We start from the raw sequence: 23,111 nt of genomic DNA, 5'->3' as shown, positions 1-23,111 counted from the left end.
GAGGAAGAGGGGCACCTGGGTTGAGATGGGGAGTGTAGAAAACCCAGGAAGCAAGGGTAAGTAAAAGGTAGTTGGGTCCGAGAGAGTGAGGGGCCCAGACGGATTCCCAGATCATGGTCCTCACTCTCACCGTCGCGATTAGGAGGGCTCCGCGACACCCTCAGTCCTGACCCCTGGGGCTCGGGCCGGGGCTGCTGCTGTCTGTCTTTCCTAAGGCTGTTTCCTGTCGGGCTCCTGGGGGCCCTCGGCGTGGCTGGGAGGGCCTTTCCTCTCGTCGCCATCCACCCCCTACCAAATCTCGTGAGTTAGAGGGGAGGGTCCAGGAAAGCAGCTCCTCCCAGAAGAGCTGGAAGGAAAGAGCTTAGACTCAGAAGGTATTTAAGGGGGGGCGAGTAAGAGGAGCTGAGCAGCCGAGAGAGGGAAAGAGGAGTCCTTGGTGCTTGGGGGGTTGCCAAGCCCCTCTAACCCACAGCGAGGACAGCCAGGCCTGCAGTGACCTCTTGTCCCAGCGCACTTATCTTGCTGCCACAAGTGGTGCTCCCCACACCCTTGCCCTTCCTCGTAGCCCTGCCTGGGTCCTGCTCCGGGGTGGGGGGGGGGGTCACAGGGGGCAGGAAACAGCCAGCTTGGCTGGAGCCAGGCAGACCAGTCCAGGGCTGGGAATTCCCTCCTCCCTCCCCGATCCAAGCCCAGTATCCCTTGTTCAGTTTCTCCTCCAGGCTATCCATCTCCTGCGGACGCACCTTTCCCTGCTCTCACTCTGCACTCATTCTCTAGCCTCTAAGAGTTATGATTGTGTCTCCTCCTGGGCCCTGCCCTCAACCCCACCTCAGGCTCTTGGTTGCTTGAATTGTCTCCTTTGATGGGGGATGTAGTTCATCATCATGGTTGGGGCGGGGGGAGTCGGTGCATGGCCGGAATGGAAGAGAAACCCAGGTGCACGGAGAAATGAGGCTGGGTGGAGCAAGGGGCTGATGAGACTGGAGGGGTGAAGAGATGCAACAGCTCACCGCAGATTCAAACCCTGTATTTCTGACCCCCTGAGCACCAGGACTCCCTCAGCTAGAGCGAGCAAAGCACCACAGCTAAGAAGATACCCAGTTGATCCCGCATCATAGGTCATCAGCCCCCATCCCCCAGCAGGTAATTCAGTTCCTAATATCTAGTGTACACCAAACAAGGAATGATTAAAATGAAACCTTTATTGAACATCTACTGTGTGCCAGGTGATCACCGTGCCAGTTTGCAAGATTTGTAAAACAGGGCTTCTCACCTCAAAGGTCTATACTCTGGTGGAAATCCCATTATTTCCCTCTTCCATGGAGACGATAGCTGAGATTTTTCACTCCTATCCTCAAAAATCATCCTCGGTCTCTCCTGGGGGTGTGAGGTCATTTCCTCCACCCTCGGACCACTTAGCAGGCAAGCGAATTCAGTCTCCACTGAGTGTCATCACACAGGCGAGTACCCATGTCACTACCTGGTTTGATGCTTGCTCCACAGACCCAAACAAATCTCAAGCCCTCCTTCCTTCATTATTAGAGCACTTAGAGCACTTCACTGTCCTCCCAGCCCAAATATGTGGCTGTCCTCCCTGTTCCCTGTCCATGATCAATATATTGCTGTGGCAGTGCCTGTGTGGAGCACACCTCTCCCCCAGCAGCTGGTAGGGTTTTCTCTTTGCTATCCACCTGGTTACAGTTGTTTGGAGTGGGCTTGGAGTTCGGACTTTTTTCTATATGTAATAAACAAACAACAAACAAATCACCCCTTTCACCATCAGTTGTAGAAATCATCACTCCTTTTCCCATATCCAAGTCCCCCTTGTAAGGCCCACCTGACCCCGTCAAGTCTAGAGTTAAGTTTACCTGGGAGCTCAGCAAGTTTAAATTTAGGCAGCCCTCACCTTCCAGGCTCCTCCCACCACCCTGGTTAATGAGTCCCATCAATTTAAACAGTTTTCAAGGTGACTCACAGTAGGAGAATGTTTGAAATGGCCCCAAATCTCACACCTCTTACACGAAAGGAATTTGATAAGAGATTCTGACAGTACCAATAATAAGCTGTAGAGCTCAATGAGGTTTTTATAAACTCTCAACAATGAAAGAAAAAAAAATTGAATTGGCCATACTAGAGAAAGACAGAGAGACAAAGAGAATAGAAAATAATATTATAAAATCATTATCATATGAAGAGGTGGTCAAAGAGTTCGTATCTAAGAAACAGGACATGAAATTATTATAGCGAAGTGCTGGCAGCTATTAACTACAAATATTTCTAGATTTTGTAATATTTATGGTGTTTTATCACCTTAACATTGCAACTGGTTGTGATTCCTCAATCTAGGTAAACATTAACTTTTACACCTAATTTTATATTCATAGTTTTGTTGTTTTCTTAAGGAGGGTTCCCCCAAATTGTAAAAACATCAGGACCGGGCTTCCCTGGTGGCTCAGTAGTTAAGAATCCGCCTGCTGATGCAGGGGACACGGGTTCGAGCCCTGGTCCGGTAAGATCCCACATGCCTCGGAGCAGCTAAGCCTGTGCGCCACAACTACTGAGCCTGTGCTCCAGAGCCCGCGAGGCACAACTCCTGAAGCCCGGGCGCCTAGAGCCTGTGCTCTGCAACAAGAGAAGCCACCGCAATGAGAAGCCCGCGCACTGCAACAAAGACCCAATGCAGCCAAAAATAAATTAATTAAATAAATAAATTAAACAAACAAACAAAAGCATCAGGACCCAAAAAACCTGAATCCACTGCTCCTATGACCACCACAAACCTTCCTGAACTCATCATATGCAAAGTTCTAATAGACACATGCCTTAATTTATTAGTGATTGTATATTTGCTTGTATGTGGTTCTAAGCTTCATGAAAGCAGGTGCAACATACGTTGTGTTCACTGCTTTAAGTCCCACGCAAGGCTTTCTCATAGTAAATGCTCAATAAATATTTGTGGACTATTTATCCCTTTATTGATTAGTCATTCTTTAATTTACTCAGCAATAATTTTTTGTATATATATATATATATATACACACACACATGGGGTTTTTCTTGGCCACGCCGCAAGGCATGTGGGATCTTAGTTCCCTGACCAGGGATCGAACCCGTGCCCCTCTGAAGTGGAAGTGCAGAGTCCCAACCCCTGGACTGCCCGGGAAGTGCCCCAATAATTACTTTTTGAAGAATTACTATGAACCAGGCCTGGAAATACAAAGTTATCCTCTACCTTCTAGGACTTGACAGCCCAGGGGTAGAAATTGCCATTAAACCTCAACAGAACACAGGAGGCGACGTGTTGAGCATAAAGGGTGGCAGGCAGAGGGTCCTATGGGATCACAGAGGAAGCACACGAATCCAGCCTGCAGGTTCAAGGTGAGCTTTCTGGAGAAGATGATGCTATGAGTCCTGGAGGAGACTGGTGGGAAAGGTTGCTTTCAAGGCAGAAGGAACAGCAAGTACAAAAGCATGGATGTGGTGAGATTGTCCTCAAGCTGCCAGCGTTCACATCGCCAAGGTGTGGGGTGCAGAGATAGTGACGATGGGTGAGCTGGAGACCTGAAACCGAAGGGTTTTTGGCAAAGAAGCAACATCGTCAGATTTGTTCCCACTTGTACAACTTTGGAGAATAGATCGAAAGTGATCAAGGTTGAAGGCAGAGAAACCAAATGCAGTTCTCCAAATGACAGTGAGGACTTGAACTGACATGGATGAGTGTGGTGGGGGGAGGGGGGAGGATTCAAAAGACGCCAAGGAGCTAGAGTGGGCAGGACCTGGAGCCTGGCTGGGACGGTGAGGGACTGGGCAGCTTGGTGGGAGCTAGTGAAACGGGCCGGAAGATGATGGGCATGTTGCGTTTCAGATCCCTGTGCACCATCCAGGCGGGGCCAGAAGTGAGCTAGATCTGAGCTCAATGGGTCTGCAGCTCAGAGACAGGTTTTTGGCTGGAGATACCAGTTTGGGAGTTATTGGCGTATGATGGCGATGGAAACTGCGGGGAGTGGGAATGGGGGTGTGGGGGAGGCTGTAGAGATTGGGAAGACTGAGGAAAGCTTTACTACTTCACCTTTTTTTTTTCTAAACAAGCATTATCGAATTTAAATCATCATAGGAACCCCGTAAGCGGATGGGCGTTATCATGATATCCACTTTAAAAATGAGACAGGCTCGGAAGGTTAAGTGACCTGTGCAATGCACTCAGCTAGTAGCCAGCAGGTGGGCCTGACGCCGCACTCAGCATACAGGACAGCCTTCCAGCCCCACCTCCAAGGACCTGTAGGACACACGTGTCCTTTTCCTCCTTCCTCGCTCACCCAGGCCAGGCCGGGCACTTCCCTCCCTCAGCCTTGGACCCTTTCTCTTGTGGAGCCCCTACTTCCCACTAGACATTAAAGGGGTGTGATTTGGCCCCTAACAGTCACCAGAGCCTGGCTCAGCCAGCCCCCAATCTTGGTGATGGGGAAGAGGAAGGACCCTGAGCACTGATGGAGTGGCAGAGGACCGAAACTGCCAAGACTGGGAGAAAGCATCAGTGCGAGCTGATAAGAAGGAGGGCGGGGGAAGGGCAGAGCTCACCACAGAGGCCAAGGCTACCAGAAGGCAAGGAGGTAGAGAGAACGGAGGCAAGGGGGCTGGGGACCAGAGCTTAAAGGGAGGGCTGGGGGTGGGTAGTGCGGGAGGGAGGGGGGGGGAGAGGTAATGGGAGGCTCATTGTCCCAGCAGGGGGAAGTCTTTTGTTTCCTCTCTTCCCTTGGCAGCCTGACAGGATATGAGGCCAAGCCCCCCCCTCCATGCCAGCATCCCCCCCACCCACTGGACAGGGCCCTCCCCTTACCATTGTATCCTTGACAGGGATGGGGGCAGGGGCAATGGCTCTAGGCGGGAATATAAGGACTATTCGTGGCTGGGGGCTAGGCTACCGAGGTCCTGATGGGACCAGAAGCCCCCGGGCTAGTTCGTGGAGCTTGGCAGGGAAAGCTTCGTGCCTGGGGAGGAGCAGGAAGCCAGGCCAGGGTGGGGCCTGCACCGAGGGTAGCAGGTCGGGCCAGGGGGCGGTAGGCTGGGCCCAGAGGAGATGACGCAGCCCTTCAGGCCTCTCCCAGCCCCCACCATTCCAGCGTGGGGGCCTGAGAGCTCACCTGAAATACAGTGTTGACACCCCCCCCCCCAACCAGGGCGGTTGGGAGCTGGTAGAGCCCAGCGAACTCCGGGGTCCGGCCTGGGCCCTCCACCGCCGCTTTCCTGTACTCCCTCCCTCCCTCCCCAGGATCCAGGAGTCTGGCCTCCCGCTGCGGTCCTCCAGGAACCCTGGAATTTCATCCATCCCCTCCTCTCCCTCCTGGGTCATTTTGCTCCATCAGCTGTTCCTGCAGGAAGGGCGCCCTGCTCAGCCTCGCCTCTCTTCCCGAGCCTTTTGTTTGCTGGGTCTGCAGGAAACTGTAGGGGCGGTGGCCAAGGGCTCATCTGCCCCTGGGGCCTGGGGGAGGGGGGGGGTCCGGATTCACGAGACTTAATCCTGGGGAGCTCACGGCGGGGGTAGGGAGGCTCGATCGCCGGGGAATTGGCATTTAGGGCCTGAACTCGGAGTTGGGGCACCCGGGGGCGGGGATTGGACGTCCTATCTCCGAGGGGCGGTCCGGGTGTGTGTTCGGGGATTCCTAGAACTGGAGGCTGGAGGGACACCCCGAGGTGACCTAATAAGTGGGAGCCAACACGAGGGGAGAAAAATCTAGATACTGAATCCCACAACCTCGTCCTACACGCCTCGAATCCCAAGCGGTGGGGAGACGGTAGGCAGGTCAGCCCAGACAGTTTCTGAGGATTAGCTAATTCCTTTTTCTTTTAAAAATGGTGGGGAGGAGGACCAGCACTTCGCCTAAGAATTCACGCTTTCCCAGGACGCGCCCGCAGACTAGGCGGCGGCGCGGACGCTCTAGCAAGCTGGCGCCCTCTCTTTGGTTGCCCTCTCTCTGAGGCTACCCTGGGCGCCGCCATATTCCCTTCACAGTGGGCGGGGCGGGGCCAATGCAGTCACGTGAGGAGCAAGCCCTCAGGTCCGCGATGGTTCCCAGAACCGTCAGGGAATGGTTCCTGAGGTCCCCTCGAGTGCCAGGGGCTGTTAGAAGTACCGGAGCTAGAGCAGCGAAGAAAAGATAAGTTCCTGTTTCGTGGAGCTTAATTTTCTGTTGGGAATAGACAGTCAATGAACAAGATACACAAGTAAACGACATGTATTAGTGTTAAGAGCTATGGAGAAAAAAAAATAGGAAAGTGGGATGGGAAGGAAGGTGTAGTTCAATATTTAAATGGGACTGGCAGAGAAGATTTCACTAAGAAGATAATATTTGAGTTCAGAAGACAAAGGGGGCTCATGCCCTGTGTGCCCACAGGGCGTTCTTGGACACAGCCCAGAGGTCGTTGTGGGGTAAGATCAGGAGATGAGCAGAGGTGAGGGCAGGATGCAGATCGGGTAGGGCTTCATGCGTAGGGTGCCCATGTAATATGTAGACCGCTCTGGGTCACTTCTGAGCGAAGGATATGCTGTTAATACTTATGCTAAGGCAGCAGGCATAACCTGGTAGCTGGACTGTAGTCGGTGAATCAGAAGGTAAGTATGGTTACCTTAAGGGACTTTGATTTTTACTCTGAGGAAAATGGGAAACCACTGGACAGTTTTGAAAAGGGAAGTGTCATGAATGGATACTTCCTTTAATAGCATCACTCTAATCTGTTGAGAATAGAATGTAGGGGCCAGAACAGAAGCAGACACACCAGTTAGGGGGCCACCAGTCAGGGAGCTGTCGCAATAATGCAGGCAAGAGATGATGGTGACTTGGACTAGGGTGGTAAATTGGGGTTGGATACTGGTTGTATTTTAAAAGTAGAGGCCAAAAAAAAAAAAAAGTAGAGGCCAAAGGAATTGCTGATGCGTTGGATGTGGGGTGTAAGAGAGTTTTCAAGCACAACCCCAAGGTTTTTGACCTAAGCACCTGGGCAAGTGGGACAAGCACAAGAGGCGTAGGTTGTGGGGGTATGTTCAGGCGTTGGATTTTGGATATGCCAAGTTTGAGTTGCCCGTTTGATGTGCGAGCAGAGATGTTAGTATGTTCTTGGAAGTCTGAAGTTCAGAATAGAGATCTGGGCTGTAGATACACCCTTAAGGCACTGTTATAGAGATGGTATTTAAAACTAGAGGATTGGATGCGATCACCAAGGGAGTGGGTGTAAGTGGTGAAAAGATGTCTGTGGACTGAGCTTCCAGTGCTCAGTGGAGCCTCCAGTCCACAGTGGCCTCTTGGCTGTTCCTCCAACACCTAGGAGTGCTCCAGAGTTGAGACAAGAGATGAGGAAGAACCAGCAAAGGAGACTGAACGGGAGGATAGTTGCATTTACCAGGGCTGTGATTTTGCCAGGAGGTGTAATAAAGTGAGAGAGGGGCAAGGGAGTGCTTTTCAGTGACTGTGAGCTTTAAGCTGGGTAAGATGGGAAGTGAGTGGGGGACAGTGGGCAGAGGGCAGGATCAATGGATTGAGGCACCAGTGAGGTGGAGGAGTGTTCGGGTCAGGGCATGACAAAGACCCTCCCCTTGACCAAACTTCAGTCAGTTTCCTCTGAACCTTCTTCTGGACTAGGCTTCGACCTTAGCCCCCATCCTTGCTGGGCCTTCCTAGCTCAGTTTAGAGAGAACCCACCCACCCTTCATATCTGATCTCCCTGGCCTGCCTTCAGCAAGGATCCTGTTAAGTCCCTTTAGCTAGAATCCCCCAATGCTTGGTGCTTCCTCCTAGTAATTTTACATTCACTGACCCCCTCATTCTGCTTGTTGGCTCTAAATCCCCAGCTGTTTTTGCTGTATTTGGAGTTGAGCCTGTTCTCTCTCCCCTACTGTGAGTCTTGACACCTATTTCAATAGCTCTGAATAAAGTCTTCTTTACTGTTTTAGCAAGTGTCAGATTATTTTTTTTCCACAACAGGCATAACTAGAAGTGGTGAATGAAAAGAGGAGAGGGTACATTACTGGTAATGACAAAGTCTAGGCATCACCATTGGGTGGGATGGAGGGTGAGATCTATGGAGAAATGGAGTTTAAGCACCTGCCAGCCCAGGGTGTTGGAAGTCTCATCCATGTGGATGTTGAAATCACCAAAAATTGTGACAGGAGGGATGTTGGAGAGACCCAGGAGCCAAGCTCCGTGTTGTGGGTAGCAGAGATGACCATTGAAAATGCCAGTTTAACTGCTCATGAGACCTCTTCCTGGCAAAGCCACATTTGTGCTGCTTTGAGCCCCTTCCTCTCCTAGGGAAAGGTTGCAGATAATTTACAGCCAAAGGCCAGTGGCAGGAAAAGCGGTGTTCATTTCCTGAGGCTCAAATGACAGTGTAACCATAAAGGACTCTATATAAAGTTAGGAAATTATTACTGAAGTTCTCCAAGCTTCAATTTGCTAATGTGAAAAATGGAAATCATAGCGGGATCTACCTCACAAAGTGGTTATGCATATTTCATGTAGTACCGTATGCAAATAAGTTGTTGAACATTTCGGTATTGTTCTCAAGTGCCTATTAGTTTATTGAACACTCACAGCAACCTTAACCGGGAGGGTCTAGTTAATCCCCATTTTACAGATGAGGAAACGTTGCCAGGTGGTGCCGACGTTGATGGCACCTGTAGAGTGAGGAGTGGGTCCTAACTCTCAGAGGTTCAAAAGTCTGGAGGGGACAACGTTGCGGGGAGGCGCGAAAGCGGGCGGGGGACCAGTCCGACCTACGGCAGCTTGCGCCTCCCGGGCTGGCCCGGATCGGCGGCCAATGGCTCCCTCTGGTGGCGGAAGAGAGGAGAGCAGCCAGTGGGCTGGACGGGGCGCGAGGGGAGGGCGCCGCAGGGGCGAGGGCTGAGGCCAGGACCTGGTGGGCTTTGCAAGGATCCGAGAGGCTGGAGGAGTAGGGCCCCGCGTTCCGGGTGGCGCACCTGGGCCAGGTGTTGTGGCCCCGCCCACCTGCCGGAGGCCTTCCGCCGTCACGACACGCCCCTTTCAGCAGTGTCTCCTCCGGACGCCTCCGAGCTCCGAGTGGGGTCCTGCCCGCGCGGCGGGCGCCTGTTTGCACCAGGGTGATAGGCGCAGTGGGAGCCGTGGCCCACACCCTGCCGGAGACGCACGTCCGAGTGGCGACCCCGAGCAGCACCCGGGTCGCACGTGGGGCGGGAACCTCGCAGGCAGCGAGAGCTGGGTGGGGCGGGGCTTCCCCGGGCTCGCCCACGGGGCGGGGCCGAGCCCGGGGACCAATGGGGCGTTTGTGTGCTGGGGGTGGGTCAGGCTCGAGGCCTGGCATCCCGGTAGCCACAGCTGTCTTTCCGGCACTCTTGCCCCCTCCGCCAGTAGCGGACCCTCCGGCTCTCGGGGATCACTCCTGAGCGGCTGCATCCTCCGGTGGGTAAGTGAACGCCCTGCCACACCCGGGCGGTGAGGGTGCGCCTGGCCGGGGAGGAGCGAATCTCGGCCCCCTCCAACCCGCCCCGGGAGAAAGTGGGCAGGAACCGGTGCGGGGAGGAGGACCACCTTGTGTCGCCGGACGGTGTTTTTGTTTTGGTCGTCGAGGAGTTGTTGGGGCGGTGGAGTTTGGGGGACGCCTGTGTGGGTGGGAGGAATCTGGTGAGATTAAGGAAAGAGGAGGCTGTTTGAGATGGGTTGAGGGAGAGTGTTGATGGAGGGTGGGGCTTTGGAAGATTCGGAAGTTTCTTATCGCCCGGGGATGAGGTGATTGCATGGAGGATCTTGGGGGGCGGCTCAGGACTCCGGAGGATGGGGTGAGGAGGGCCTCCTGCCCATCACTCACTTCCCTTCTGGAGGATTTGCTTCCTCTTGCGCTGCTAGTTAAGAAGGCGGAGGATCTTTGCACCTTTCCAGAGCCACTGCCATCCCTAGTCTCAGGGATACGGGGGAAGGGGTGGCCTCAGGAGCTGGGAGGGGCCATGGTACCCACTGCTGAGGCTTAAGAGTCTGCCATTGTTGCGGCAGTGGCCGGGACCAGTCTGCCCTCCACTAACTCTTTGAGTTGTTGGTGAACGTGAGTGTGTCTGTGTGTGTGTTTCCTTTTTGGGGAAGCTTCTGGGTGTTTGGTTAGAGGTGTTTTGTGGGGGGCTCCACGGAGCTGCCTTCCACTCAGCAAACTCTTTGCAGGCTTCATAACCCATTGGCGGCTTCCTCTGCCCGCTGTCGACCATGGCCAATGAGAACTCTCCTCTGCTGGCCTACCGGCTCCTGGGGGAGGAGGGGGTTTCCTTCCCTGCCGGTGGAGCTGGGGGTCCTGGAGGGGCGCCTGCCCGGAAGCTCTCCACCTTCCTGGGTGTGGTGGTACCCACGGTCCTGTCCATGTTCAGTATAGTTGTCTTCTTGAGGATTGGTGAGTGGCAGGGGTTTACTTGGGGGTGCAATGGGGTGGGACTGGGATGAGGTTGGGGAAGGGCCCTGGGAGACGCGGGTGGATGAAGGGCTTGGGGTGGGGTGGGGGGTGCGATGGGTGAGCTGCCGTCTCACCTGCTTTGCCACTCCTGTCGCAGGGTTCGTGGTGGGCCACGCTGGACTGCTGCAGGCTTTGGCCATGCTCCTGGTTGCCTACCTCATCCTGGCACTCACTGTCCTCTCCGTCTGTGCCATCGCTACCAATGGAGCTGTGCGAGGGGGCGGAGCCTACTGTATCCTCCAACCTCGGTGGACAGGGGTCTGGGCTCTTCTGTCTTATAGGGGGTAGGAGAGGGCCCCTCCCTGCATCCCCTGGGGGGTAGGACAAGATCTAATGAATGTCCAGCAGACAGGTTGGTATGGGGAAGGGGGCAAACACGACCTGACTCGGTAGTGCTACATTCCAGTTCACCAGGTGTCTTCCCAGCTGCCATTTTGGTTCTACTTGACCGTCCTGTCAGTTAGGTAGTATTCATCTTATGGACGAGGACATTCAAGAGCGTTAGTGACTTGGGCAAAGCCACGTGGCTTGGAAGTGGCTGCAGTGGGACGCACTGCCTCTGGGCACAGTCCCGTGTGTTCAGGGAGAGGAGGCCTGGAGGGCCAGCTGTATGGTGCTTCGTGCTGGGCCCTTCCTCACGCTCCAGTTCACTTTCTTTTCCCTTAACGCTCACCCCCTGCTTCCACTTTCAGTCATGATCAGTCGCACCCTGGGGCCTGAGGTCGGGGGCAGCATCGGCCTCATGTTCTACCTGGCTAACGTCTGTGGCTGTGCTGTCTCCCTGCTGGGGCTGGTGGAGGCCATGCTTGATGTCTTCGGGGCTGGTCTGTGCTCCCCACGCTGGTCTGGGCAGCTCTGAGGATTTGCCGGGTCTGGGATTCTGGGATCATGGCAGGGAGAGAAGCCCTCTCCAGGAGAGATGCTCAACTTTCTTGAGCTCCTGCTCTGTGCCCAGCCTCGTGCAGACATCCAGACATCCGAGAGAATGTCCTGGCCTGTGAGGAGCTTCCCATCTAGTCAGGGAGGCCAGATTAACACTCCTAAAATTGACAGAGCAAGATTGGTGGTACCCACCAGGCAGGGCTAGGATGCTGGGGTACAGTTGGGCGGGGGAGTGGGAAAGATGGCCTCTCTGAGGACTGGTGGGCCAAAGATGGGGTCCCTTCCTGCTCTGAGTCATGGTTGGGGTCCCTCCTTGGGGGTCTGGCTTTCTAACTCTGTTCCTTCCTCTCTACAGATGCCACGGGGTCCAGCGGGCTCCGCACCCTACCGCAGGGCTACGGCTGGAACCTGCTCTACGGCTCCTTGCTGCTGGGCCTGGTGGGCGGGGTCTGCACCCTGGGGGCCGGCCTCTACGCCCGCGCCTCCTTCCTCACATTCCTGCTGGTCTCTGGTTCCCTGGCCTCTGTGCTGGTCAGCTTTGTGGCTGTGAGGCCCAGGGACATCCCCTTGACCCCTAGGCCTGGCCCCAACGGCTCCTCCCTGCCGCCCCAGGTTGGCCACTTCACCGGCTTCAACAGCAGCACCCTGAAGGCCAATCTGGGCGGTGAGCTGGGTGCAGGAGCCCTGGGGGTCTCGGGGCGAGGGGCGGGGCGTGTGTGTGTGTGGGCGGGGCTTGGAATCCCTGGATGGGCGGTGAGCTGGGTGCAGGAGCCCTGGGGTTCTCTGGGCGAGGGGCGGGCGTGTGTGTGTGTGGGGGGGGGGAGGGGGGGGGCTTGGAATCCCTGGATAAGCGGTGAGCTGGGTGCAGGAGCCCTGGGGTTCTCAGGGCGAGGGGCGGGTGTGTGTGTGTGTGTGTGTGTGTGTGTGTGTGTGTGTATGTGTGTGTGTGTGTGCGTGTGTGTGTGGCTTGGAATCCCTGGATGAGAAGAGATGTCAGAGAAAATCAGGGGCGGGAGGTCTGGACCTGGAGCAGTACAGGTTGATTAAGATCTGTTGGGCGTGTATTGGCCGCTGTCTGTTTGACCCAGCTGGGCACGAGAGTGACCACGAGACAGTCCCTACCTTAGAGGAACTTGTTTAGTTGGAGAGATAAGATGTACATTCAGGAAACAAACTGCATAATAGGACCGAGTGTAATTCAAGTAGACAAGAAGCACAGAGGAGTCCAGAGGAGGGAGACCTGGGTTTGGGCCGGGGAGGGCGCGGGCCGGTGGAGCTAGAGGTGGCGTGAGCGGGGTTGGGAAATTCAGACAGGAGGTGGAGGGAAGGCGTCTGAGGAAAGAGCGTGGATGAAGGCCTGGAGGGAGGAACGGAGAAGTGTGGGGAGAAGGAGGTGATGAGGTCAGCTGAGCCAGGGCCAGAGACGGGTCAGGGCTGGGGTCTCGGTGAGCTGGTGAGGCTGGTGGAGAGGCAGTGGGGGCAGGTTTAGAACGTGAGGAGAGGGTAGCAGGGCCAAAACGCCCGGATCCCTAGGACGGATGCTGATCCCCCTCTCCTCCCTGGGAACGATTCCCCTCTCCTCAGCTGGCTACGCCAAGGACTACACCACGGGGGCCACGATGACCTTTGCTAGCGTCTTTGCCGTCCTTTTTAACGGCTGCACAGGCATCATGGCTGGGGCCAACATGTCAGGTGAGAGTCCTTGGGGCAGGGGGCTGCCTTGCCACCTTGTGCCCCTACAGGGCACTGAGGCTTCAGGGATACAGGACGTGGTGGAGGGTTGACCTCCCTCCCTCTGCTCCCTGCCCTCCAGGGGAGCTGAAGGATCCCAGCCGGGCCATTCCTCTGGGCACGATTGTTGCCGTTGCCTATACTTTCTTCATCTACATCCTGCTTTTCTTCCTCTCCAGCTTCACCTGCGACAGGTGCCTGGGGAGGGGGTGAGCCTGGTCCTTGAGGGGGTGGATGGAGGCATTGTCACACCTGGATCGCCCAGGGAAGCACGGGCCAGGGCGGGGTGGGGGCAGATACCCAAGCTGTTGGGCGGTGTGGAGAAAATGGGGCCTGTTCCTCCCACTGGGAGAGAGTTAGAGCTGCTGCCCTGGATGTGGAGGGCTGGCTACACGGTAACAGCCAACCCGAAGCCAGCATTTGCCCTGTCCCTGGTACTATTGTAAGTACTTGGCTTGGGGGTGGGGTGGGGAAGAGCTTTCTAGTCAACTTGTATTTCCATAAATATTTGGCTTCTTGTGCACATACTGTTGGGAATGTCCACCCTGTGATTAAATCCAAAGCGGCCCAACGACAACCAGTGAATGCCAAGTCTAACCCCTGGGCACACTTGATCTGTTAATACGGTCCTTGAGATCGGGGCTGGGGTCAGCTCAGAATACCCAGCGCTTAACCTCAGCCAGTGTTGTGAGAACTGTTCTCACCGGGCCCCTAGGATGGAGGCACGTTTATTATCTGCATCCTCCTCCTTTCCTTCCCTGTAGGATCCTGCTGCAGGAGGACTACGGGTTCTTCCAAGCCATCAGCCTGTGGCCCCCGCTGGTGCTGACCGGTATCTATGCCACGTCGCTCTCAGCCTCCATGAGCTCCCTCATCGGCGCCTCCCGCATCCTCCACGCCCTGGCCCAGGACAACCTCTTTGGTGCGCTGTCCCCTGCCTCGTGCCCGGCTCTGAGCGCACCCTCCCGTGTCTGTCTCGGTTCCCCCCTTGGCCCAGGCTGATGTGTCTGCTGCATTTCCGTTTGCACAGGAGTGATCCTGGCGCCAGCTAAGGTTATATCCCAAGGGGGGAACCCCTGGGGAGCCGTGCTGTATTCTTGGGGCCTAGTGCAGGTAAGCTTTCCTCTTCAAGCTGCCCTCACCCTCACCCTCACCGTAAGCCCCCCCTGGTTACACTCGCGGGACCAGGAAGGGTCAGACGCGCACTGGGAGACGTGCCTGAAAAGGCAGTATGTGTTGGCGTTTGATGGGGAGCGGGGCGCGTGGATGAACGCCCAGCCTCTTGGTCCTTGTCCAGCTGGTGCTCCTGGCTGGGAAGCTGAACACGCTGGCCGCTGTGGTCACTGTCTTCTACTTGGTGGCCTATGCTGCCGTGGACCTGTCCTGCCTGAGCCTCGAGTGGGCCTCAGCCCCCAACTTCCGGTGAGCGAAGGAGATGCCTGTGTCCCCAGAGAAAGGGAGGGAGGAATGGGGAGGCCTGGGACCAGGCGGGCGGAGGCTGGGGATGGAGTGGGGCGGCTCGCCGTCGGGGCAGCCCCGAGCCTCCTTCCTTCCGTGTCGGCCCCCAGCCCCACCTTCAGCCTCTTCTCCTGGCACACGTGCTTGCTGGGGGTGGCCTCCTGCCTGCTCATGATGTTCCTCATCAGCCCCGGGGCCGCTGGCGGCTCCCTGCTTCTCATGGGCCTGCTTTCTGCCCTGCTCACGGCTCGAGGAGGCCCCAGCAGCTGGGGTTACGTCAGCCAGGCCCTGCTTTTCCATCAGGTGGGGGGAGCGGGGGGAGGGGGAGGGGGGAGGGGGGGCTGGGACGGGAACGCCCACGCCCGGAGGAGGCCTCCTCTTCCCCCCGGGCTGCCTGCCGCTGGTTCCGGCCCAGGTGGTGAATGGGCGCCGCGCCCCAGAGCCCTTCCTCCTGTCACCTCACCTGGTCCCCAGGTGCGGAAGTACCTGCTCCGGCTGGACGTCCGGAAGGACCACGTGAAGTTCTGGCGGCCTCAGCTGCTGCTGCTGGTGGGGAACCCCCGGGGCGCGCTGCCTCTGCTGCGGTTGGCCAACCAGCTCAAGAAAGGGGGCCTCTATGTGCTGGGCCATGTCACCCTGGGAGACCTCGGTCAGTTGCCCTCCACTCACCCCTCCGCCCCGACCTCTCTCTCCCTCCCCTTCCCGGAAGCTCTTTGTGTTCTTTGTGCCCCAGAGGCCTCGTGCTTCTTCCCAGATGACCCTCCCTACCAGCCATACCCCTGCCCAGACCTTTCTTTTCTGCCCACGTGGACTTGGACTCTAGGAGAAAGTACGTGAATCTGGCCCACATGGGCTGCCTGCCTCCTCCGCAGACTCCCTGCCCTCGGACCCCGTGCAGCCGCAGTACGGGGCGTGGCTGAGCCTGGTGGACCGGGCCCAAGTGAAGGCCTTCGTGGACCTCACCCTCTCGCCCTCCGTGCGCCAGGGGGCTCAGCACCTGCTGCGGATCTCAGGTCTTGGTGAGTTGCTCCGCTCCGTGGCCCCTCTCAATCTCTGCTCCCCTCCCCCAGAGAGTCAACCACAGACTGCAAACTCCAAAAGGAACCCACAATCTAGTGCAGACAGCACTTGGTTCTCAAAGATAAAAGTGTGTGATAAGGTCTCCGAGGTGATGCCTTAAGGACTAGAGAGGGAGCGGCACCGTTTGTTTGTTTTCTTTCTGACCCATGCTTGGGGCACAGGCTCTGCAGAACATGTCGTCTTTCAGGGGGCAGTGGGAGAAGTATTTGAGGTGGGGCTGCCCCATCAAATCTAGGGTAGATGCTTTCTAACCACCAGAGTTCAGAGAGGAAGACCACTGTCACCAATGTGGCCGGCAGAGGTTTTGTGATGAGATGGTATCTCAGCTGGGCCTTGAGAGCAGCAGAGAAGTAGGGGGCCGTGTAACGTGGCTCCCAGAGACTACGAAGGATGCCAGGGGTGTGTGGGTCTGACGCTGTCGCATGGAGTGGAACAGTCGCAGCTCCGTGACTGTGTCTTTGTGCCAAGGCCTCCGGCCCAGCTCACCAGCTTCCTCCAGATCCCTGCTCAGCGCCTCCATCTTTCTCAACCCCGGGACTGGCGTCTGTGCCATCTCTGAACGCATGCTTCCTGCTCCATTTACAATCTGGCTAAAGTTCAAGTGTTGGACATTGCCCTGGTCGGTGTCAATCAGAACCCTGGGAAATGCTCAGGAGGGGGTGTGACTAGTTTAATTTGCAAGATCAGTTGGAGTTCCCACCTGCCAAGGTGTTTTAGGGGTGTTATCAAGCGTTGTCAGCTAGAACCTGGAGTGTCTGAGGGCTCGTCTCTCCTCAGCCCCACCTTTTGTTGGGGAGAGACCCTTGGTCTCTGGACCAAGAGACCACTCCTTTCACGCAATTCATCCTGCAGAAAATGATTCAAATGAAAAGGAAAAGGTTTCCTTAAAGTGGTTAATCCCCCAGCATGGAGAATTTGATATACTGGCAGATTTTGAGTACACCTTTTGTCCCGTGAGAAGGGGTCTTGGAGGAGGTCTGAGTCTTCCTGTAAACTCAGCCCTGGTACAGGGGAAATTATCCAATTCCATATTCGTTGTTCAGATACTAAAACCCAGGAGCTGTCAGCAGGGACTGGGGACTTTGTGGTTGGTGCACCACCAGCTTAGTGGCTCAGAGAATGGGCTCTGGTGCTGGGTACGTCGTGTTCACTTGCTGGCCATGAGCCTTGGGGCAAGTGACTTCACCTCTCTGGGTCTCAGGTTCCTTATCTGTAAAGGGGGGTGAGTAATAGTCCCTACCTCATCCTGTTACTTCAAGGATCAGATGAGTTAAAACACCAAGTGCTTTCAGCAGGCTGGGGGCTCCAGTCAGCGTGCAGATGGTGGCTCACAGGGGACAGTGCTTTGGACACGCTGTCGTTAGGGCTTTGCAGTCATAGAAACAGATTGTGCAGCCCCAGCCCTGAGTTCTCATCCTCCCCTAGCAGGGTCTGAGCGCTGTTTCCCTGGGGATTGAGGCCAGGAGCTTGACTCATCAGGGGGTCCCGTCTGCCAGTGGAGTCAGACTTGTATCTCCTATCATGAAAAAGGTGTCGAAGGCCAGAGTGAATACATCCTACTACCCCTGAACGGAAGTGCTTCTTAGTTACAAGACTCCTAAGGCGAACTTTGCCTATTTAAATGGGGGAGATTAGTCATGGAGATAAATCAAATAAATGCATGTGAAAGTGTTTGGGAAAACTAAAAGTCGTTATGCAAATGTGCATTATGTTGCCGTGAGAGGCCGAGCATAATGCGCATGTCACACCTGATGGCTGACACACGCTGCTGTCAGCGGGTGGGAGTGGACACCTATTAGCATAGTGTGAACTCAGCCATGAGTCTGACTCTTGTGGGTTCCTTCCTGCCTACCCCAGGTGGCATGAAGCCCAACACGCTGGTCCTGGGTTTCTACGACGATGCTGCACCCCAGGACCACTTCCTGACGGACCCAGCTTTCTCTGAGCCTGCGGATGGCATCCAGGAGGGCGGGTCCCCAGCCCTGAGCACCCTGTTCCCTCCACCCCGGGCTCCAGGAAGCCCCCGGGCTCTCAGTCCCCAGGACTACGTGGCTACAGTGGCAGACGCCCTGAAGATGAACAAGAATGTGGCTCTGGCCCGGGCCTGTGGAGCCCTGCCCCCCGAGCGGCTGCGCCGGGGGTCTGGGGGCGCCCCTCAGCTGCACCACGTGGACGTGTGGCCCCTCAACTTGCTGCGGCCCCGGGGCGGGCCCGGCTACGTCGATGTCTGCGGCCTCTTCCTGCTGCAGATGGCAACCATCTTGGGCATGGTGCCTGCTTGGCACAGTGCCCGCCTGCGGATCTTCTTGTGCCTGGGGCCTCGCGAGGCGCCAGGGGCAGCCGAGGGGCGGCTGCGGGCACTGCTGAGCCAGCTGAGGATCCGGGCCCAGGTGCAGGAGGTGGTGTGGGGCGAGGGGTCTGCGTCGTCCCAGGAGCCTGAGGAGGAGGAGGAAGGGGACTTCATGAACGGCAGGCGGGGAGACGCCGAGGCAGAGGCCCTGGCATGTAGCGCCAACGCCCTGGTTCGGGCCCAGCAGGGGCGCGGCGGAGGAGGGGGGCCTGGTGGCCCTGAGGGTGGGGATGGCGAGGAGGGGCCCGCCACCGCCCTGACCTTCCTGTACCTGCCCCGGCCACCTGCTGACCCTGCTCGCTATCCTCGCTACCTGGCGCTGCTGGAAGTTCTGAGCCGCGATCTGGGCCCCACGCTGCTCATTCATGGCGTCACCCCTGTCACTTGCACTGATCTCTGATGCCCGTTCCAAGTAGAGAGTGTCTAGGTAATCTTAATCGGGTGGCCCACCTTGATTATGGGGTGAGGAGGGGAAGGGCCGCCTTCCACCCGCCTGGCACGTGGGACTCGGACCCTGGTGGAGGTATTAGGGGATCCTGGTCTCTGTCATCTCTCGGTCTCTGGGAGAGGGGCCCCGGTGCACTAACTAACGCAGGGCAGCTGTCCCCGCCACCACGGGGGAGGGCTCCCTCCCCCACTGCACTCCCTCCCTTCACCCGTGCCTTGACGGGGGCTGGGTCTCCGCTTGTGACTCTAGGCTACCTCAGTCTCCCCACCTCGCCCAACAGACTCCCCGACCACTGGGGTTTTGATGTTTTTGTTCTGTTTTATTTTTCTAACTGCCGAACGTGAATAAAAGATCAAAACACTACGCGTTGGCCGGGCGTTTCTGGAGGGGGCGGGTAGCTGGGACGGAAAGAGGGAGAAATCTGTATGGGGGATGGGGAAAGAGGGGCGCTGGAGCGTCCCAGCGGCGAGGGGGCCACGTGCGGGACCCGGGGCTCCGGGCCTGGGGGAAGCTGGTGGAGATGGAGGCTGCCCGCAGCCCCCAGACTCAGGCTCCCGAGGAAAGCCCTCCCTGCTCGCAGGAGGGGGCCCGGCTCGGGGAGGGACGGCAGTTTAGGGCCTAGGGGGCCACGTGACCCTCCCCCAGGAATGCGGTGACGTCACCGGGGGCGTGGCCGTACCCAAAATTAGGGAGGAAGGGGAAAAAAGAAGCCAGAAAAAGTTTCTTTCCTGGAGTCCCAAGCGAGGTGTGGGACGGAAGAAGGGATCAAAGTCAGAGGCCCGGGGCTCCGTGGGGCCCTGACCGCTGTCTGGGGTCCCCCTTTCCAGGCCATGTCCGGGCCCACCTGGCTCACCCCGAAGCAGCCGGAGCCTGCCAGAGCCCCTCAGGGGAGAGGGCTCCCCCGAGGCGCCTCGGGGCCGCCGGCGGCCCACGGAGCAGGTAAGGCAGCCCAGTGCGGCCGAGGAGGCCACCGGGCCACCAGCGCTCACCTCTGTCCTGTGGCTGCTGCCTCCCGCTGAGCCCGCCACTGCCGCCCCTTCCCAAGCCCGGCTGGACCTCGCCGCCCCTGCCCCCTCGCGGCCCTCCCTGCCTCCTGCCTCATCCGCGGACCCCAGGTGCGGGGGTGGGGGCGTGGGGGAGGGGAGAAGAGGGACCCAAGACGGCGGCGTCCACAAGTGTCACTCTCTCCTTCCCCAACCCCACCTTCACTCTCTCTTCCCTCAACCCAGCACTCCAGCCCCACCCCAGGGTCAATTTTTGCCCCCTCCCATCTGAGCAGTGTTACCAGGCCCCTGGGGGACCGGAGGATCGGGGGCTGGCCTGGGTGGGGTGCCATGGAGCAACCCAGCGCTCGCAGGTGAGCACGGGGATTGGGGGGTGGGGGGCTTAGGGCAGGAGAGGAGACCGTGTGATTTGCTTTCTCCCTGCTTTTGCTCCATCCCCAGGGGCTCCCCGCAGACAGGGGGGGCTTGCGCCCAGGAAGTCTGGATGCTGAGATAGATTCCCTGACCAGCATGCTGGCTGAGTTGGACGGGGGTCGAGGTCACGCCCCAAGGCGGCCTGACCGGCAGGTGACTCCCCTGTCCTGCCCCGTCCCTTCCGGTCCTTGTCCCGTGCCCCTCCCCCTCCCCTCCCAAGCCTGGTCCCTACTCTGAATTCTCACCCGCTCTCCCCCTCTGTGTGAGTGATGCCCACACCAGCGTGGAGGAAGCTGGGTCACCAAGACTCACTAGGTTGTCAACCACTTGAGGGAGGCCCCTTGCCAAAACCAGTGCTTGCCTGGGTGCCACATGGGGTAGGGGGTGCTACAGATGTGTGTCCTAGAATGGGCCCAGCTCACTCCTTCTGGTCTGCGTTTCTCCCCAGGCTTACGAGCCCCCTCAGCCCCCTGCCTACCGCTCAGGCTCAGGCTCCCTGAAGCCGAATGGAGGGGGTGTTCCTCCCCCGCCGCTCCCAGCATCCCCCTATGGGGGCCCCACTCCAGCCTCCTATGCTACGGCCAGCACCCCCGCCGGCCCTGCCTTCCCTGTGCAAGTGAAGGTGGCACAACCAGTGAGGGGCTGTGGCCCCCCCAGGCGGGGGGCCTCTCAGGCCTCTGGGCCCCTCCCGGGGCCCCACTTTCCTCTCCCAGGCCGAGGTGAAGTCTGGGGGGCTGGCTATAGGAGCCACCGCGAGCCAGGGCCGGGGGGCAAAGAAGAGGCTGCTGGGGTCTCCAGCTCTGCCGGAGGAAGAGGAGGCGGGTACGGGTCCCAGGTAAGCCCCTGGGCACTGGGATTTGGGGTCCTCAAAGACAACTGGACGCTGACCAGGTGGGGTGTGGGTGGGGTTTCACGTCCCGGTTGTCAGAGGGCTGCGGCGCTGGAGCCCTGGATCCTCTGCGGGTGGGGGCAGGTCAGGAAATAAAGGAGGAAGGGGTCCAGATCTGCACCCTGGCTCCTGCAGGGGCACCCCTGGCCCCTGAGCTGGGATGTTCTCCGATGAACTCTCTGGGTAGAATTGCCCGGTCACCCTCAGTGACAGCATCAGGAGCTAGAGGTAGGGGCAAGCCCCTGATTCTCACCGCCCAGGTCCCCCTGAGCCAGCCTCCCGAGGAGGAGCTGGAGAGGCTGACCAAGAAGCTGGTGCACGACATGAACCACCCACCCAGCGGGGAGTACTTCGGTGGGTGAGCTGACCCCGGGTGGGGCGGGAAAGGGGAGATGGGGCTGGAGAGTCAGAAGGCCCGTGGATCCAACTTCCCGGCTTGTGCAGATTGACCCTGTCCCTGCCCGTCCCCAGGCCGGTGTGGTGGCTGCGGAGAAGATGTGGTCGGGGATGGGGCCGGGGTCGTGGCCCTGGACCGCGTCTTTCACGTTGGCTGCTTTGTGTGTTCTACGTGCCGGGCCCAGCTCCGGGGCCAGCATTTCTACGCCGTGGAGAGGAGGGCATATTGTGAGAGCTGCTATGTGGTGAGTGGTTGGGGCTGGCGGGGGGAGGTTTCCAGTCTGAGATGGGAACTCGATATCCAAGCCCCAGAGAGGAATAGGGCTTGAAGCAGGGGAACTAAAACTGATACACAAGAGGAGTTGAATGAAGTCAGTAGCAATACACGGGCTGCTGGAGAGGAAGGACGATATTCCCTCATACGTGTGAGGCATTTATTTTATTTTATTTTAAATTAAAGATTCTTTTGGCAGCATCGGGTCTTAGTTGCGGCACATGGGATCTTTCGCTGCGGCACACGGGCTCTTCGTTGTTGTGCACTGGTTTTCTCTCCTCCAATTGTGGCTCTCGGGCTCCAGGGCGCGTGGGCTCTGTAGTTTGCGGCACGCAGGCTCTCTAGTTGTGGCGCATGGGCTTAGTTGCCCCACGGCATGTGGGATCTTAGTTCCCCGACCAGGGATCGAACCCACGTCCCCTGTATTGGAAGGAGGATTCTTAACCACTGGACCACCAGGAAAGTCCCGAGGCATTTATTTTAGATTTAAGGGAATGTGAGGCAGATATTACTACTGAAGGAAACTGAAGCTCAGGGAGGTTAAATAATTTGTCCAGGAAGCTGCAGTGCTGGGGCTTGCACTCAGATCTGTTCAAGGCCACCTTTCACTGAATCACATGCAGGGGGCTACAGAAACAGATGGGTAGGCTGGCAGGATGCCTGTAAGGGCTGCCGTGGGTGTCCCCAGCCCCCGACCTTCCTGCCCTCCTTCCCGACAGGCCACCCTGGAGAAGTGCTCCACGTGCTCCCAGCCCATCCTGGACCGGATTCTGCGGGCTATGGGGAAGGCCTACCACCCTGGCTGCTTCACCTGTGTGGTGTGCCACCGCGGCCTCGACGGCATCCCTTTCACTGTGGATGCCACCAGCCAGATCCACTGCATCGAGGACTTCCACAGGTCAGCGGGGTCCCCACCTTTTGTCTTAGGATGTCTGGCCTGGCCTTACCCACTTTCCTCATCTCTCCTTCATATCCCGGTACCAGCCGCTCCTGTTTCACACCCCTGGCCATGCCTCCTTCTCATTAAAATCACTCTCTTTCCCTAAGATCCAAGACCCTACCTACCTCTGGCCTCTCCCGTTCCCTCCTGCATCCCACCTTCTCTGGGCTCTGTTGTTAGTTCCCTCTAACCCTGGGGCTTGACAGCCTCCTTGGTTCCCTTCCACCCCAGGAAGTTTGCCCCAAGATGCTCAGTGTGTGGTGGGGCCATCATGCCTGAGCCAGGTCAGGAGGAGACCGTGCGAATCGTAGCTCTGGATCGCAGTTTTCACATTGGCTGTTACAAGTGTGAGGTAGGAGGGCTGGGCAAGGGAAGAAGGGTTATTGGGGTCTGGGGTGCTGAGCACGAGGGAGAAGGAACTCAGGGGTCCGGGCCTGATGGAGAGCTGTTGCTTCTTTCCGAACAGGAGTGTGGGCTGCTGCTCTCGTCTGAGGGTGAGTGTCAGGGCTGCTACCCGCTGGATGGGCACATCTTGTGCAAGGCTTGCAGTGCCTGGCGCATCCAGGAGCTCTCAGCCACCGTCACCACCGACTGCTGAGTCTCCCCAGGAGCACCTGCTGTGTTCTCCCTTCCCATCAACCACCCTCCCCGACATCTACCTTTATAACTTTGTCACCAAATGCTGTCTCCTCTTCCTCCAATCATGAAATAATAATCCCTCGAGAGTTTGTAAAACACTTTGAAGTCTGTTTTCTTATCTGATTCTCACAGCAGAACAACA

General features: G+C 57.5%; 2 protein-coding genes across 5 annotated transcripts; both read left to right on the top strand.

Annotated features, from left to right (window-relative positions):
* Positions 1-6,050: 6,050 nt before the first annotated feature.
* On the top strand, positions 6,051-20,005 carry SLC12A9 (solute carrier family 12 member 9). Of its 4 annotated transcripts, XR_007472318.1 has the most exons (17): positions 6,052-9,435; positions 10,182-10,404; positions 10,562-10,696; positions 11,157-11,288; positions 11,702-12,010; positions 12,931-13,038; positions 13,160-13,271; positions 13,842-13,999; positions 14,108-14,190; positions 14,375-14,499; positions 14,646-14,838; positions 15,010-15,184; positions 15,408-15,554; positions 17,473-18,392; positions 19,241-19,352; positions 19,693-19,770; positions 19,859-20,005. XR_007472318.1 is itself a non-coding variant. In XM_033426426.2 (14 exons), exons 2-14 carry the CDS (start codon positions 10,224-10,226, stop codon positions 18,363-18,365), a joined length of 2,751 nt encoding a protein of 916 aa, XP_033282317.1. In that variant the 5' UTR covers positions 6,051-9,431; positions 10,182-10,223; the 3' UTR covers positions 18,366-18,776. The 4 variants fall into 4 exon arrangements, 3 of the variants coding, with proteins under 3 accessions (XP_033282317.1, XP_033282316.1, XP_012388211.1); XM_033426426.2 differs by lacking the exons at positions 19,241-19,352; positions 19,693-19,770; positions 19,859-20,005 and having other exon boundaries at positions 6,051-9,431; positions 17,473-18,776; XM_012532757.3 differs by lacking the exons at positions 19,241-19,352; positions 19,693-19,770; positions 19,859-20,005 and having other exon boundaries at positions 6,053-9,435; positions 17,473-18,776.
* TRIP6 (thyroid hormone receptor interactor 6) lies at positions 18,918-23,067 on the top strand. Its single transcript, XM_004268858.3, has 9 exons — positions 18,918-19,352; positions 19,643-19,770; positions 19,859-19,984; positions 20,280-20,666; positions 20,981-21,074; positions 21,192-21,361; positions 22,110-22,288; positions 22,562-22,682; positions 22,797-23,067. The coding sequence occupies exons 1-9, from the start codon at positions 19,244-19,246 to the stop codon at positions 22,926-22,928; spliced, it is 1,446 nt and encodes a 481-aa protein (XP_004268906.1). The 5' UTR covers positions 18,918-19,243; the 3' UTR covers positions 22,929-23,067.
* The last annotated feature ends 44 nt before the right edge of the window (positions 23,068-23,111 follow it).

The sequence above is a fragment of the Orcinus orca genome, chromosome 16 (assembly GCF_937001465.1).
Source record: "Orcinus orca chromosome 16, mOrcOrc1.1, whole genome shotgun sequence".
Lineage (NCBI taxonomy): Eukaryota > Metazoa > Chordata > Mammalia > Artiodactyla > Delphinidae > Orcinus > Orcinus orca.
This window is presented reverse-complemented; position numbering and strand designations above follow the sequence as displayed.

What these genes read in the sequence shown, in the direction of transcription:
- SLC12A9 (XM_033426426.2), top strand. Translation starts at nt 10,224, where the DNA reads ATGGCCAATGAGAACTCTCCTCTGCTGGCCTACCGGCTCCTGGGGGAG. An exon ending in GCTTGATGTCTTCGGGGCTG is followed by an intron (nt 11,289 to 11,701) that starts GTCTGTGCTCCC and finishes TCCTCTCTACAG; the next exon opens with ATGCCACGGGGTCCAGCGGG. An exon ending in GGCCCAGGACAACCTCTTTG is followed by an intron (nt 14,000 to 14,107) that starts GTGCGCTGTCCC and finishes CCGTTTGCACAG; the next exon opens with GAGTGATCCTGGCGCCAGCT.
- TRIP6 (XM_004268858.3), top strand. Translation starts at nt 19,244, where the DNA reads ATGTCCGGGCCCACCTGGCTCACCCCGAAGCAGCCGGAGCCTGCCAGA. An exon ending in ATTGTGAGAGCTGCTATGTG is followed by an intron (nt 21,362 to 22,109) that starts GTGAGTGGTTGG and finishes CCTTCCCGACAG; the next exon opens with GCCACCCTGGAGAAGTGCTC. An exon ending in TGCATCGAGGACTTCCACAG is followed by an intron (nt 22,289 to 22,561) that starts GTCAGCGGGGTC and finishes CTTCCACCCCAG; the next exon opens with GAAGTTTGCCCCAAGATGCT.